This window comes from Ictalurus furcatus, chromosome 27 (assembly GCF_023375685.1).
Source record: "Ictalurus furcatus strain D&B chromosome 27, Billie_1.0, whole genome shotgun sequence".
Classification (NCBI taxonomy): domain Eukaryota; kingdom Metazoa; phylum Chordata; class Actinopteri; order Siluriformes; family Ictaluridae; genus Ictalurus; species Ictalurus furcatus.
The window spans coordinates 8,867,621-8,884,399 of NC_071281.1; the positions used below are offsets into that span (position 1 = coordinate 8,867,621).

Sequence of the window (16,779 nt, forward strand, 5' to 3'; positions counted from 1 at the left end):
TGTGTTTCATCTGTTTTGGTCTAGCGACAAGGGTAATGTCACTGTAACATGAAAGTAGCCAAAGAGGGCTGGCTTTTGCTCTTCAGAGCTTATGGATCGTCTTTATTCCTAATCAGAGTGTCAAAGAAGCCTGGAGAAAACAAGGCGAAGAAGAGCAAGCAGGCTTCACAGAAGTACACAGCAGCACGTCTGCATGAGAAGGGAGTGCTGATCGAGATCGAGGATCTGCAAACCAATCAGTGAGTCTTCACCCGATTTTACAAAAATATATACAGTCCTGTACATGTTAGATTTCCAAACATTAATTTTCTAGCACAAGATTTAATGTTACAGAAAAATGTTTGTATGTCAGTAAAGAAAGCAGAATATTATGTAAGAGACACTTTTCAGACACAAAATATAATGAAGATTTTCTGCAAAAATGAGAAGCAAGTGAAAAAATCAAAGTCTCCAAGAGAACCGTGGCTGGTTCTGGAAGATGCTCAATAAAACCTACAGCTCATTTCCTTATAAAACTATTTTAAAAATTTAAAGCAAAGGTCATCACACCAGATATTGACTTTGTTTAATTTATTACTGTTTACTGCTCTTTATAGTATTTTTTTTTAATGTAGAAACATTTCATTTCGTTATTTTTGAAGGCATCTTTGCTCTACAATGTTTCTTTGCATGTGCCTAAGACTTTTGCTCAGTGCTGTATGTATTAAACGTGCCACAAACTGTTTACAATATGCATCGTATTTCCTTTTTTTCACAGATTCAAGAATGTCATTTTTGAGATTTCTCCATCTGAGGCTGTGGGAGTGTTTGATGTAAAAGCCAAGTTTATGGGAGTCCATTTGGAGACGCTAATGTTAGAGTACCAGGTAAAGTTTATTCTTTAATTATTGTACTATATTTTTGTTTGTTTGATTACTGATTGATTGATTGATTATTTTATTATATTTGGACCTCTTGTCTTTTTGTGATTTTAGAATCCCACATAAACATTATACATTTATATCCATTTTACATCCTATATGCTGGCTTAGTGGTTAACACATTTGCCTCATATCTCACTGGTTGGGGTTTCGATTCTCACCTCTGTCCTGTGTGCGCAGAGTTTGCATGTTCTCCCCATGCTTCGGGGTTTCCTCCAGGTACTCGTTTCCTCCCCCAGTCCAAAGACAAACTGTGGCCTCCACTAATATTGGCACCCTTACTAAATATGAACAGAGAAGGCTGTGGAAAAACTCTTTTGTTTAACCTTTTGATCTTTTGTTTAAAAAAAATCGCAAAAATACTCTGCTCTCATGGATTTCAAACAATTGCAATCAAAGCACGTTTATCAAAAAATATCTTTGTTAAATATAGGAATAGAACAATTATTGGCACACTTTGTCAATACTTTGTGCTACCTCCCTTTGCCAAGATAACAGCTCTGAGTCTTTTCCTATAATTCCTGATGAGAGACAATATAGACACATTTTCTTATAGACCAGCTGTGATCCTTGGAGGAAATGTGAAAATGTATCAATTTGATGTTATTTCTAAATATTACATTGCACTGTATAATAATATCCGAACTAGGGCTGCTGGATCATGGCAAAAATCATAATCACGATTATTTTGGTCAACATTGAGATCACGATTATTAAACGCGATTACTCATTGACTTTGGAAACATCATGCAAAAAAAAAGAAAGAAGAACTTTATTGTATTTTTAACAGTGGGTTTCCTTGAATATAATTCAACTTAAAAAATTTTGGCTATGCGATTTCTGGCGAATCACATCGCCAGAAATTAACTTTAAACTTCCTTAGCCAATGAAATTCTTAACCAAGATGAAACTAACTAACTAACTGCAATTCTCCAGCTGTGATCCTTGGAGATTTTTTGGCCACTCGAGCCATCCTGTTCACAGTGCACTGAGACAATATAGACACCCGTCCAATTCCAGGTTGAGTCATAACATTTCCAGTTGACTGGAACGTCTTAATTATTGTCCTGATGGTGGAAATGGGCATTTTCAATGCTTGTGCTATTTTCTTATAGACACTTCCCATTTTGTGAAGCTCAGCAACCTTTTGCTGCACATCACAGCTATATTCCTTGGTCTTACCTATTGTAATGAATGACTAAGGGATTTTGACCTAAAAATCCTCATATTCGTGTTACCTCATATTTATTCCCCTGTGAAACAGGAAGTCATGGTTGAACAATTTCCTGTTCCAAGTCACCCAGGTGTACTAAAATTTTTTTTAATTATTATTTTTTTTAATATCAATGGGAATGTACTTCACATATATTTTCTCATATGAATTCATTGGGGTGCCAATAATTGTTTCACACCTATATTTAACAAATGGTTTTTAGAAACCCATGTTGTGTTAGCAATTGTTTGATATCCATAAGAGCAGAGTAGTTTTGTTTTTAAACAAAATATTAAAAAGTTAAACAAGAGAGACAATTTTTCACAGCCGCCTTTGCTCATATTTACCAAAGGTGCCAATATTATTGGAGGGCGCTGTAGGCTGACTGGCGTCTCCAAATTGTCCGTAGTGTGTGAATAGGTGCGTGATTGTGCCCTGTGATGGATTGGCACCGTGTCCAGTGTGTCCCCCACCTTGTACCCAGAGTTCCCTGGGGTAGGCTCCAGGTTCCCTGCGACCCTGTGTAGGATAAGAAGTACAAAAAATGGATGGATGATGTTTGATTATTAATTAATTACTTCATGTATTTATTCATTTAGACATTTGTCTTCGTGAGACATTAATGTTACAATACCAAGTATAGCTTATTTTTTTATATGCCTTTTTACATGTTTTTTTTTTTATTAATCATTTAAATATTATAATATCTGCTGGTGTAAAACACATTTATCGTTCTTTGATTCGCAGGATCTTCTGCAGTTACAGTACGAGGGCGTGGCCGTAATGAAGCTTTTTGATCGAGCCACTGTCAACGTCAACCTGCTTATTTTCCTGCTTAATAAGAAATTCTATGGCAAATAGAGACTCTGAGAAGGGCTTTACAGACTGTTACATACAAAGCTATGCCCATACCACACGACACCTGCCCCTGCAGTCCTGTTATCCACCTGCACTACTCAGAATATTCCTCTGTCTCAAGAAATGTCAATGAGTACTCTTCAATTCCTAGAAATGTTTTTCATTGCTTTGAAATGGTCAATGGTAAAATGTTATCTGCATTAGATTTGCTCTGCAGAAAATTGTGCCTGCACGAGATTTCAGTACTATGTGATATGTAAAGAGAATGATTTCGATGATGGTTTTTTTGTTGTTGTTGCATTTAAATTTTATGCCTCGGGAAGACTGAGCATGTTTCTAAGTATGCCTTAGTATGTCATATAGGAAGTATGCAGCCAAAAATGATATTTATCACAGCAATACTCATCATCCGCCTTACTCAGAGTTCTGGAATTTAAACCTGGATTGTATTATCTTGTCACAAATTGTAATATATTGGAAAAGATATCTATCAATCCCCTCCCAGCTATCAGATGCTGTATGAATTTTAAGTTTACGTCCTTTTTTTGAGTTCTTGGCTTTCTTGGGTTTTTTTTTTTCTTTCTTTCTAAATGTGTTTTTACACTGCCTTAACTTGAATAAACTGTTGGGTGTAAAGTGCTCATATATTAGCAGTCTTAACCGGGCTCTTCGATTCCTACTGAAGTATGACAGCCAAAGGCAGCGCATGGTGTCAGGGTTTTTCTCAACACTTCCTCCTCTGTATTTGAAAATAACGACAGTTACTGTGGGAAATAGAAGGGACTTTGCATATAAACATGAATGCTACATAATCCATTTAAATCAGATCACCTTTCCTGTCCTCATCCAAACAACTGAGAGAATTCAAACGGTTCAAATGTTTTGCTTCTGTTTATGGTGACCGTGCTATAATGTGGTGTCGGACTACTACATCTATCTGCGTGGGGTCATGGTAGGCTGGTGTCTCGATATTTCATTATAGTTGTGTTTTGCCCTTTCGGATGTTTGTATGCAATCAGATTGAACGGCATTTGAATGCCTGATATCACATAAATGTGTAAAATGTTAATTATAAGTATTTACTTACCAGTATAGTGTGATTATTTTTTGTATTTTTTTTTTTTGCCACAAAAAAAGGCTGGTGCTGAATAGCCCAGGAAGCAATAAAAATAAAGATCATAAATAGGACAATCAAAGTACAGCTGGAAAATAAATAAATAAATAAATGAGTAAAATAATTTGCACTGTTTGTGATCTCTTTATTTGTTTCTTGGATTCAATGCTATTGCAGTTTTTTAGGTTCTGTCTGAATGTACAATCAGGTGCCAAATAAAACAACATAAATGTCTTAGTAAAGTATTTGTGAAAGCACAGTTCTCCAGAACAGCTTCAGTGCAGTTTGGATTCAATCCTATAAGTCTCATGAACTGTACTTTGTGATGATGTTGCCCATATTCCTCTGCTTGGCTGACAGGAGTGGAACCCAACATGGTCCTCTGTTGCTGTAACCCGTCCTTAAGGTTTGACGTTCTATATGGTCTGAGATACTTTTCTGTTCACCATGGTTGTACAGAGTGGTTATTTGAGTTACTGTAGCCTTCCTGTCAGTCTGGCCATTCCTCTCTGACTTCTCCCATCAAGAAGACATTCTGCTTGCAGAACTGATGATCACTGATGTTCTTTTGGGGGGTTTTTTTACGCACTATTTTGTGTAAACTATACAGACTGCTGTGTGTGAAAGTCTCAGGAGTTTTGGAAATACTCAAACCAGTCTCTGGGACCAACAACCAGTCCCTGAGATCACATTCTGATGTTTGATGTGAACATTAACTGAAACTCTTGACCTGTATTTGCATGATTTTATGCATTGTGCTGCTGCTACACGATCTGCTGACTGGACAAATGCATGAATGAGCAGGGGTACATGTGTTCCTAATAAAGTGGACGGTCAGTCTCAATGTTGTAAAAAACAAACAAACACAGAAGCAAACTCAAAACAAGAGCTGTACACTGTTAGAATTCATATACATAAGAGAAACTAACATTCTCATCAGAAGTGCATTCTCAACAGTTACAAAATATCTCTTTTCTAGATTTAAAAAAAATAAAATAAATAATAATAATAAAAAAATTGTTTTTACTTCAAACTCCAAAGATCTGAGGCACTTCACCATATTTATTAAAACACTATTCAACATCCAAATTTAAATAGTTTTCATTTTAGGCTGGCTAACAAATCAGATTGGTGATTTTTCTTGAACCAACCTTGGCTTAATATTCTCAAATTTCTAACACGTTTTGAAGACTAGGAATTTAATTTCCAACGTCTCACCCATTAGCAAATTAATAAGTGCTTGGTCCATTAGTGGAGCTCAGGAAATATCAGCTGATTGTAACTGAGGCAGTAAATAAACCAAAATCTATACAGGATTTTAGGTTCTATATACCTTAAAGCAGGTATAAGTAAAAGCTGTGTGATTCAAAGAATTGTAAACATCTAAAACTTTGTTGTACTGCTCTGAGTCTTTGGAATACCTTGCCTCAAGACATAATAGAATAGTTCTAGACTTTGGATTTTTAAATCACGTCTTAAAACTATATATAGGTATTTTTTAGAATAGCTTATTCTGTTTGATACAGCTATTGTATATTGTTTCTACATATATTACTTATGTATCTTATTGTTTGTAAGATGTCCTTGAGTGTCTTGAAAGGAACCCATAAATAAAATGCATTATGATTACTATTATTATTATTATTATTATTATTATTACAATTAAAAGGCTACTACAAAAAATATAGATAATTGGCTTAATATTCACTATAATTCTTTCTTCTCTATCAGAAACAGAAGGGAATTTTGAGGTTAATTTTAAACCTGCAATGCCCAAGTGCTCCATTAATTCACTATTTAAAACCATAAACATTACACAAAATGAAAAAAGTGCAATCCAGTTTTTACAGCTACTGTCCACCACCTTCCCCTGTGATGAAGGATTTTTTTTTTGTTGAAGATCCATAAAAGAAGTTAGTGCCATAGGAAAACAGTGCCTGATTACTCCAAAACTCCTTTTGTCATTACTAAAAGGTAATAATGGTGCAGTGGCATGCCGTTTTGACTCAGGGTGCCCTCATGCCTGATTCATCTTCTGGCTTTCCCTTTTAGTTATGCTATTTTAGCTCAACCTAGTGAAGTAACAATGTTCCATCCATCCACCCATTTTCTATACCACTTATCCTACAGGGTCATGGGGGAACCTGGAGCCTATTCCAGGGAGCATGGGGCACAAGGCGGGGTACACCTTGGACAGGGTGCCAGTCTATCACAGGGCACAATCACATACACATTCACACACCCACACATACACTACGGACACTTTGGACATGCCAATCAGTCTACCATGCATGTCTTTGGACTGGGGGAGGAAACTGGAGTACCCGAAGGAAACCCTCACAGCACGGGGAGAACACGCAAACTCCACACACACAGGGCAGCGATGGGAATCAAACCCCCAACGGTGGAGGTGTGAGGCGAACGTGCCACCATGCGCCCCAAAATAACAAGGTTATCCCTTTTAAACCACTGTAGGACAAGACTATAAAGGTACATTTACACATACAGAGACTCGCAGTGACAAAGTGACCGGAGACTATTCATTTTCAACGAGAGCTGGCGACTTCCAGCAACATGAGCGATAGTGACCGTTGGCAACTAGATGTGGGCGTGTCCAGCGACATGACAAAGCTGAGAAAAATTTAACTTTGTGCAAATTTGGAGCGACTTGGTGCAGCGACTACCAATGGGACTGAAGGCAGTAGATCACACGTGATCTGTAATCCACCATGCTGCCTGCGAGTCTGAATTGTTTCATGAACCCAGACAGTTTGGCGCTGGCTCTTTCGCCGCAAACAGACTGCTTCAATGACACAGAGCACACGCTCCTTCTCCTTCATTTTGTAGGATATGATGCATATATACACTTTATATACACACGCTCTCACTCCAGAATGTTTCATTTTAGTGGCAAGAAAACCGGTTTGTTGTCAAAAGTGGAATGTTAGCTGTGCCACCCACTAAGAAATGTTACTATGGTAACCAGTAGTAGACACACCTACTGGATACTTCATAGTACAGCAGCTGTACTTTCAGAGATAAAATGGCTGGATGTATGAATGTACCTTTACTGACTGCACTGACACTGGAGACTCCTTCCATTTTCTCTCTGTCGAGCTACAGTATATGTGCACACATGCTGCCTGATGTGATGCTGGTGCCAGAACCTGACACACTTTTAATGTCATGGCTCTTCTCACCCTCCGGACCTGCCTAGTTAATCCTGACCAAAAAAAAAAAGACTACTAATAATGATTGATATTTTCTTAAATGGAAACTAGTAACACTTTAGATCCACTGTAATATAACCAGAAGTATGTGGGCACCCCTCCTAACTACTGAGTGCAGATGTTTCAGCCATACCCGTTGCTAAAATAAAATGAAGTATAAAGCCATGCAATCTCCATAGACAAACAGCTTTAAACAAGATACTATCATAGGATGCCACTTTTGCCACGAGTCAGATCATGAAAATTTCTGCCCTGGTCAACTGTAAGTGGTACTAAGTGCTATTATTGTGAATGCACAGAGTGCTGAAGCCTATCACATATCCTCTGTTGCATCTTTTACTACAGAGTTCCAAACTGCTTCTGGAAGCAACACCAGCTTAATGAAATGGGTTTCCATAGCTGAACAGCTCCACACAAGCCTAAGATCACTATGAACAATGTCAAGCTTTGGCTGGAGTGGTGCAACGCATACCACTACTGGACTCTGGAGCAATGGTCTATGAATCACGCTTCACTATCTTGTAGTCTGATGGATGAATCTGGGCTAAACGGATGCCAGGAGACTCCAGAGATACCAGGACGAATAGTGCCAACAGTAAAGTTTGGTGCAAGAGAGATAATGATATAGGGCTGTTTTTCAGGGTTTGGGCAAGGCTATTTAGTTCCAGTAAAGGGTATTGTTAATGCTACAGCATACAAAGACATTTTAGACAATTGTATGCTTCTAATTTTGTGGCAACAGTTTGGCATTTGGCAGTGAACTATACAATGCCTGGAGATATCTGTTGGAACAGTGGAATTACCTTTCTCTTCATCCCAAATCACATAATTATGCAGTATTCTATGCCATTTTTTAGTATAAATAGTGTGAGTGGTGTGTTCACGCTGAAAATTCCAACAAGAACTAGTGCATTTCAAGTACCCGGATGATGCACTTATTCAAATGAAAAAAAACCGAAGTGTGAAATGTTGGACACTTCATGCACTCAACAGTCGCAGCTTTGCTTACATAGCAGAAAAGGGGCGGGGCTACCAGGCACTGATGCCTTCTCAAATTTGCTCCGAATCAAAAAAGGTCATGTTGGGCATAAAAGGTAACATTGACCTAAACAGTAAAATGAAGAAATAAATTTTCCTTGACTGGATATTCTGCTAAAGCTAGAGGCAATTTCGTGTGTTTGATGTCATTTGCCATCACCAATATGATCACGCCACTCCCACTTTGCGAGCTCTCCATTGGCTTCCAGTCCAATTTAGGATCGACTTCAATTTCTTCTATTTGTGTATAAATGCTTACATAACCTTGCTCCTAACTATCTGTCTGATCTATTGTGTCCCTACAACCCTCCCAGAAGTTTAAGATCTGGTAACCTTAACTTACTGACAGTCCCTTGTTCAAGGCTAAAACGCAGAGGAGATAGAGCTTTTTCGGTGGTGGGGCCTAGACTATGGAAATGCTTGCCAGTGCAACTTCGAGTAGCACCCAATTTATAAGTTTATAAATCTCTTCTGAAAACTTATTTGTTTTCCTTAGCTTTTAATACTTGTTAATTGTCGCTACTTGTTATGTTTTAAATGTTGTATATGTCTAATTTGTACAGCACTTTGGTCAGTCTTGAGGCTGTTTTAAAAGTGTTTATAAATAAATAAATGAACTGAACTGAACATCGACTGGGAAACGACTTTTAGTTCCGGGTAGTAAAAATGTTCAACGTTCCATCTGAGACCATACTACCCTTCTAAAATTCATACACTAGATGGTAGAGTACATACTGCATAGTATAAGTGCATGGAGTATAGTATACAGGGATGTGCAGAAGGGTGGTCTCTGGGGGCTCGAGCCCTGCCCTTTTTGTAAATTATTTAAAAGTGCCCCTCTCAACATTAATTAATAAACAATTATATTATGTAAACAGCATTTGAATTAACATGAGAGCATGCACACTAAATTACAAAAAGGTAATTTTTTTTTACCTTTTTTTACCCGCCCCCCCCCCACGTCCCTGTTACATAGTCAATAAAGGCTGTGTAAAACTTAAAAAACTTTTACTACTACTATTTCTATAAATGTAAAAATAAAATACCATTAGGTTATATAGTAAAGTAATTAAAGTAGTAAAATTAGCTTTTTGATGATATAGCCTTTTTTTTTTTTTTTTTTTTACATTTGAGCCCCTGCCCCTGAGGAACTCTCTGCACGTCCCTGATAGTGTGTCTTTTGGGACACAACTTTCATTGTTTTCCTAACAGTTTTGAAGAATTTTCACATTTTATTCTAATCTGTGCCTCTTTTATTTCTAAACCCTATCATATTTTAATCCTAAATGATTTTTTTTTAGGACAGAGCCATTCTTAAAATGCATTAGCAAGAATGAAAGAGAGAAAGGAGAGAGACGACTCCTAACGAGTCGACTCTTCTCTGAACGACTCTTCTCTGAACGACTCATCACCATTAATCGGTACTGTCGCTTTAAGGAAACTCCACTGCCGTCTTGTGGACAAAGTTGTTGTTGTTTTTTTTAAAAATCGACGTACAGTTTTGAAGCAAGCTTGTGTGTATTTTTTTCCCTGCTGTTTTCACTCGGTGATTAGGACATCGGAGTAAAAACCAAACAAGCGCGTTGTGCAAGAGGAGCCGCATCAATTAAATGACAGTCCTAATGGAGGTGATGTGGATGTGAACATGTCGGTCATGATCGAGGAGACTTTTCAGCTGACCGGGATTTGACAATCTGATACCACTGACACTTCAGTGTGTGGGTTTTTTTTTTTTCCTTTTCACTGTCGGATGACAGCGACGATCGATCGGACTGTAGGAGCAGAATCAGTGTGTGTAAAGTCAGTGATGAGAGTGTTGTATTGAATTCAGTAACGAGGTCTAGTTTGGGTTTGTTCGGTTGATTAGGTGTGAATGCGTGAGAAGGCTTAGCTCCTGTACGCTGCTCAGACCACTTGTTGAAATTTCGGGAAAGTTTACACTTGTCAGTGCACAAAAACAAAAACAAACTTTTCGTTTGTTATTGTTTTTTTTTTGTTGTTGTTGTTGCTAGTATAGCCTCGGTATATTGCTTTGTCTCGGTGCCTACAATCCCTTGAGTTACTCGCCTAATAACTTTGACATCTACAAGACGGAAGGAGTTGAATGGTGATAACTGGCTGCTGCGGCGGCGCGGGTTGTTAGCTTTGCACTTCGGACACTTTTCGGTGTTGGGGTTAAATTAGCAGGCTAGCAAGAAAGCTAGCTGAACAGTTCAAAAAGAGTTCCGCGAAAGCATTTGAACCCACAAACAGTTTGCCCAAGCCACGCTTTTAACAACTGACTGGAGTGTGTAGCTGAATTGTCAAGTTTTAGTTGTCGGGTTGAATTGAATGTAGTTAGCTGGCTATTTAGCTAACGAGCTAAGGCTTAACTTGCGAGCTAGAAAAGTTGCTGTTGAGTTGCTATATTTAGCGAAGTGTTCGATAAAATACTTGCGTTATTATTACCCATTCATAAATATACGTTTCTAGGTGTATATATTGGGAAATAATCTTGACCGCTGTAAAGAGAGCGCAAATGGAGGAAATGATGCAGATACGAGCTAGCGTTAGCTGCCAAGCTACGCGGGTGTAGCTACCGCGGATAAACCGGCTAACGAATCAGGGCAGTTGATAAAAAGTTTATATATACTGCGTTAATAATTTAGAATTGCCCATATTGCTTATTTTTCACCCATATATGCTAATTTAGATATGAAAATAATACTGTGTTTTTAGTTTAGACAGGTAACAAGTGTCCGCCCCCCCCCCCCCCGGACTGAGTTTGACAGCTGACGTTTCCGACTTTATTTATTTTTCTCAAAAAATGATTTGCATCTCGAACGTACAGGAATGTCCACCATGGGAGGACAGCTGAAACCTGTTTGAGATTGAACTGCAAGCACACAGCCAGTGGACATTTGTTTTTTGCTGCGAAGTCGGTCTGTAAACTCTTGCGGCCTTCATAATGTCCGGATCCCCGGGCTCGAGTAGCTCCTCTAACCCGAGGAAGTTCAGCGAGAAGATCGCGCTGCATAACCAGAAACAAGCGGAGGAGACGCGGGCCTTCGAGCAGCTTATGACGGACCTCACCGTTTCAAGGGTAAAGTAAAGCCCAGATCTTTAAACATGGCTTAATCCTTTATGATCTTAGAGAGGACAATGGGCTACAATTTTGTGTTTATTTGTTCAAACCAACGTTTAATCGCATCGGTAAATCCTTTCTGCTTGTCTGTGCTGCTGGTGAGCGTCTGTGACACCTGAGACCCGAGCTGTCAGGAGTCCCAGTTTACCGTAATGACGCGTTTCACTATAAACACGGATTATTCACCAGTTCTGTACATTTACAGAGGCATAAGAGTGTATGTTCTACATGTAAAGCGTGCAGTTAAGTAGTTTATGAAGTCTTTTGTGTGTGTGTGTGTGTGTGTGTGTGTGTGTTGGCGCGCAGTGAGGCAGTGCTTCATCTCCTGTACTGGAGTGTCCTAGTTCTCAGAGGAAATGACTGACCGTGTGTATTTGTGTACAATCTGCATGATCATTTATTATCATGTCATTTATTGCTTCAGCAGTGCATCTGTTAGCCTCCTTAATCTCCTCTCTCTCTCACACACTCACACACTCACACTCACATGGATGCTATTAACCTTACCCCATATTCTCTTCAAGTCTTTTATAAACTAAATTAGACCGCTTTTTATAATGTCACAATTAACCTCTCAGCCTTTTTTTTTTTTCTTTACTTCTCTTTTTTTCATTCTAAGGAAGGAGGATTACTCGCACACCCTCCCCACGCCCCACTTTGCACACATCAAACCTTGAAGTGACTTCCTTTTCATGTCTTCTATTCCTAATTTACTTCCTGTCCTTTCTTAGCTCGACACTTAGGGACGGCTGTATAAATCGGAGCTGAGCTCATACAGCGTGCACCACGTCATTCTTATTATGCCATCGATGAAACATTGTGATATAATGCATTGCTCAACGCTAACCGTTTGATTGTCGAGCTATTGATAGATATTAGATCTTCACCCTCCTTTCTACTCTCACTACCACACGTCAGTACTAGTCCTGTCTTTACAGATACACGGGTTTCACAGAGATCACACAGTCGTCAATCAAGCTCCATCCGATGTTCATTTGGTACAGTGACTAAAGGGAAACGTCGTCCAGTCTATCGCTTCTCACGGGCTTTTTCAAATGAACCTCGACGGCTGACGGAGTATTAATGATTAATGAACACGGATCTCATTCCTGTTGTCTTCGTTTCACTTTTCTTTCAGTTGATTTCAACGTGAATAGTTGATGTACAATTAGAAGGGAAACACAATTCTGTTCACATCAGATGCTTCAATCCTTTGTGATGTGTTCTTAAAGTGCTCTGCTTTTATTTAAAAAAAAACAAATATTTGGTTGAATCACTGAATAAGAAAATATCAAAGAGCTTAAAAAGCCCTTTGGGCCTTAATGAACATTTTTCTTTCACAAATTTTCAGCCATGACATGTTTCAGAGTTATGATGTAAGACTGCAGGAGGGGAAGATGTTTAAGACTCCAGGCAGATTGTACTTTCATAAAGGGTTCCTTTCTTTACCAGATAGTATTTTTCTCACTCGAATGTGGGTTTGTGGTTATTTGTTGGATTATTAGTGTGACTGCCTGCAAATATGACAGTGTTGACATTTTCAGTGACGGCATTAGTGCTGGTAGGCAGTTGATAGTCATGTGCTTTTCACCTTATGTACAGACAGCTGCTTAACATTTTAGTTAATTACATTTAGTTGATTACACAAACATTGCTCTGTAGGACAGGACTGTTTTAAAAGTGTATAGTTAGTGGATGGTATGATTGAATGGTTGGTTGCGATAGCAAGCTGACAGACTCGAGCTCGAGTCATGGACTCTACTGCCTTGGAGCGCACCTATTATGGTTTTGAAGCGTGCCTAATTTTGATTTAAAAGTCTCATACAATAGATTTACATGCATCCAAGGTCAAACACTTTAATGTGCTCATAATTTCAATTGCAGCATTACCTTGTTTCTCCCCAGTGTCACAAACAACTCGTTCAATGATCCATTCTAAAGGATTCGTTCTAAACTCCTCCTTTCAGAGAGCATACTCTGCTCTGATTGGTCAGATGTCCCAGTCTGTCATGATTGGTCTTCTGCGGTCAGCGTGTTTCAAAATGGAAACGCCCTCTACCATAACGAGTTTCAGCTCCGTCTGTTCACGAGCAGCCAGTGAAGACCAGAGGCGGGGCTTTTTGTTACAAACCTATGTAGGTTAGTACAGGAAGTAAGTCTAGAATTACTGACGACTCGTTTCAGCTGTTCAGAATCGATTCCTTCTTTTGGGAGTCACTAACTCCCTTCCTTCTTTTGGGAGTCACTAACTCCGTTTGTCGTGCGCTTTGATCTTTGAAAATTTGCAGACGTTTGTACATTCACAAACAGCTCTATAACGCGCTACATGAACGGTAATATTTGAAAAACCATAATAGGTGCCCTTTAATGCGTGATGACGTCTGCCCAATTCAGTTCTGGATTTTCACCTCTGATGCTCTGCATGGCTTTGCGTGGCGCATGGTGTGGCCTTGTGGCGCCTGGGATTGTTTTTGACTTATTATGTTTCCTTCCTGAAATGTAATTAAAGCAACACTGAGCCTCATTCATCAGTCTTTCAGTCAAGTTCTGTAAGTTTGAGCAATGTTGTGTGAGCCAAACTGAACAAAAAAAAATGACGCCAGATTTACAAAAGTAAACGATCTGATGTTCTTCGTATTCATGTGTATTGATGAATGGAAATCACCCATAAATTACCAGGCGCGGTGGCTCATTAATGCTTGGCGACGCCCTCAAAACTCCCTAAAAAGCACAAGTTCACAGCGTTGAAAGCGCAAGGTGGCTACTAAACAACCCCCCCCCCCCCCCAAAAAAAAGGAAGAATTTCTATTAGGAAAAAGTGTAAATGTTTTTGAGTCATCTCTATGAGAATACAAAATATTATTATTTAGCAGGATATCCACAACACCTGAAGAGGTCTAAATATGAAGAGAAATTACAAAGGTGAATTCGGTGTAGTCCATCCAGCGCAGTATAAGTAAGGGCAAAAGAAATTGGTTTGATAAAAAAATGACTGCTAATCGACTGAGTTTCTCTGCTGCCAGTCGAGCCCAAAACATGACAAAGCTGCCTTTTTTTTTTTTTTTTTTTTTTTTTTTTTTTTGAGAGAGGTTATGGCAAACTGAACTTTTAAGCTGGCTTTCATCCTCCAAATAAAAAAAATCATACTGCTCTCAACCAGTCCGTACAGGATTTCACAGAGTTTTTTTTGTGTGATTGTTGTGGCCAAACAGGCCTGATTTTGCTTGATTTCAAGATTTGTTATGCAACTTGCCGAGGTTTTGTGGTTTTTTGCAGAAAACTACTTGAATTGCAGAAATTGCGATTGAACGAAATTGTTTTCATGGTCTTTCGCAGTCTTTTTGTTGGTAAATGAGACCTTTTAGCTGTACTCATGTTGAACCACTGTGAACCACTGAAGAGCGCAGCATGGACCAACTGACATGCGTGACTCACTGGACAGCATGGGCGGGTTTTATCCACGCTATGCAGGCCAGTTTGGACGTCCCAGCCCGAGCCACGAGACCTGTGTGACCCACTGAGCAGCGCAGTGCAAAATAAACTGGGAGAAACGAAATAGATAATCATTTGAATACTTACAGCAATGCTCTTTAAAGATAAACAATCTGAATATGGACACGCTTCAGTAAGACCTCTGAAATCTGAAGAGTTTTCTTCTGTCCGTAAACCATTTTCTGCTGTGTGTCTATTATTGTTTCTTTCAAGGTCTTCGTCAGTTCCGTTAAGAGATTTAGGACTATTTAAAATAGTTTCAAATATTCTACTAGCCCTGTTTGCCATCTGTTATAGGAACTGTTGAAAGCAGAAGCCGAAGTATTTTTGAGTAGAATTTTGGGTAGAATTCAAATAAATTTGCACTGCACTGCTCAGTGGGTCGCGCAGGTATTTTATACGCACTGTGTGGTTCTTCTGTGTAGCTCAGTTTGGACCAGCTTTTGAGTTGTTCAAAAGCTGGTCCAAACTGGGAGGTTAAAACCCACCTGCACTGTCCAATGAGTCGCATATGTCAATTGGTCCACGCTGCATTGTTGAATGGTTCACACCGTGCTACTCAGTAGGTCACGCAGGTATTTTGTACGCACTGTTTGGTTCTTCTGTGTAGCTCAGTTTGGACCAGCTTTTGAGTTGTTTGGCTTCCCATAAGATTCAATATGTCTAAATATCGAACAATACATTCAACAGGTTACATAGTGAAGTTGTATATTCCTTATATAACAGTCCTTATATTATGTGAGGTGTAATAAACATTTAATAAACGTTACTTAATCAAGCCCACACTTGCATCTCTGAAAGGGTGACATCCTCTGTATCGTCCATAAGACAAGGCTCAAGGGGTCTGAAAAAACACTTCTCCTAAGCCACGCTGTTTTTACTGAGCCATTCCACCAGCAAATCAGATCGGGAAAAGCACCACTGACTGCAGTTCGCAGCAAGCAGGAGCTGGAAGCTCAAATTCCCCCAAACCTTTAAGATATGGTGTATGGGAGCGCGTTAGCTTCAGACATTACCCTTTTAAGCTCGCACACAGCAAACTGTGCTGCAATGAAAAATCACTGCTGCGATTGGGAAGTTCATATTCCCTGGTGGAAAATGGAGGATTCACAAACACTTCTAGCAGCACAGAGAGCCATGTAAGACTTGACAGCACAACTCTCAAACAGCAGAGTAAGAAAAGCCCTGTGATTCAGTCACGCCTCCTTGTGAGTCATACCAGTGAAAGCTTAGCCGTGTTTCATTTTGTTACGTTCTGACGCACAGCTTTTGTTTCGTTTCATTATATGCTGCTCGGAGTCTGAATAGATCATACAAAAATGTTTTTATCAGTCGAAAATGGCAATGCGTATTCAGGCAATGTTTTTTTTTGTGCATGTGTCGTATAGAGAGACCACCGTATCGTATCGAATTTGGATTGTGTGTAATATTTATATGGAAATGTGATCGTGGAATCTAACGATTAATTCATTTCAAATGAGTGTGATTAGCTGAAATAATCGCACTTAGCTGATTATTTAATAATTGTGAATCCTAATGCTGGCGATATACTTAGATGATACGATGTCATCGAAGCACTCCTGAATACAGTCTCCAGTGTGCTCCAAAAGCCCTCAGTATACATCTTAGGAGTATTGGACTCCCTGAGGTGCAGGATAGTGTTGATTGTCACACTGCTGCTGCAGGTTCTACGTTTTGCCCATCCACAGGTGGAAAGCATGTGACCCATGTACTCCTTGTTCGTATCCTCAGCATTAGCTCTATACAGTTCTGTAGAAATTGGTTCACTC

General features: G+C 39.2%; 2 protein-coding genes across 4 annotated transcripts in view; both read left to right on the top strand.

Moving 5' to 3' along the window:
- Positions 1-4,213, top strand: part of iqgap1 (IQ motif containing GTPase activating protein 1) — a 47,707-nt gene extending 43,494 nt beyond the window's left edge. Inside the window, exons 35-37 of the mRNA XM_053616680.1 lie at positions 117-239; positions 758-866; positions 2,881-4,213. Coding sequence (XP_053472655.1) covers positions 117-239; positions 758-866; positions 2,881-2,994 — 346 coding nt within the window. The 3' untranslated portion in view covers positions 2,995-4,213. The remainder of the gene's footprint in view (positions 1-116; positions 240-757; positions 867-2,880) is intronic.
- A 5,153-nt stretch (positions 4,214-9,366) lies between these two features.
- crtc3 (CREB regulated transcription coactivator 3) overlaps positions 9,367-16,779 on the top strand; it is a 45,404-nt gene continuing 37,991 nt past the window's right edge. For 2 of the 3 annotated variants that reach the window (XM_053616678.1, XM_053616679.1), the window contains exon 1: positions 9,367-11,455. In XM_053616678.1, coding sequence (XP_053472653.1) covers positions 11,321-11,455 — 135 coding nt within the window. In that variant the 5' untranslated portion in view covers positions 9,367-11,320. The remainder of the gene's footprint in view (positions 11,456-16,779) is intronic. The other variant, XM_053616677.1, reaches the window with a different exon arrangement.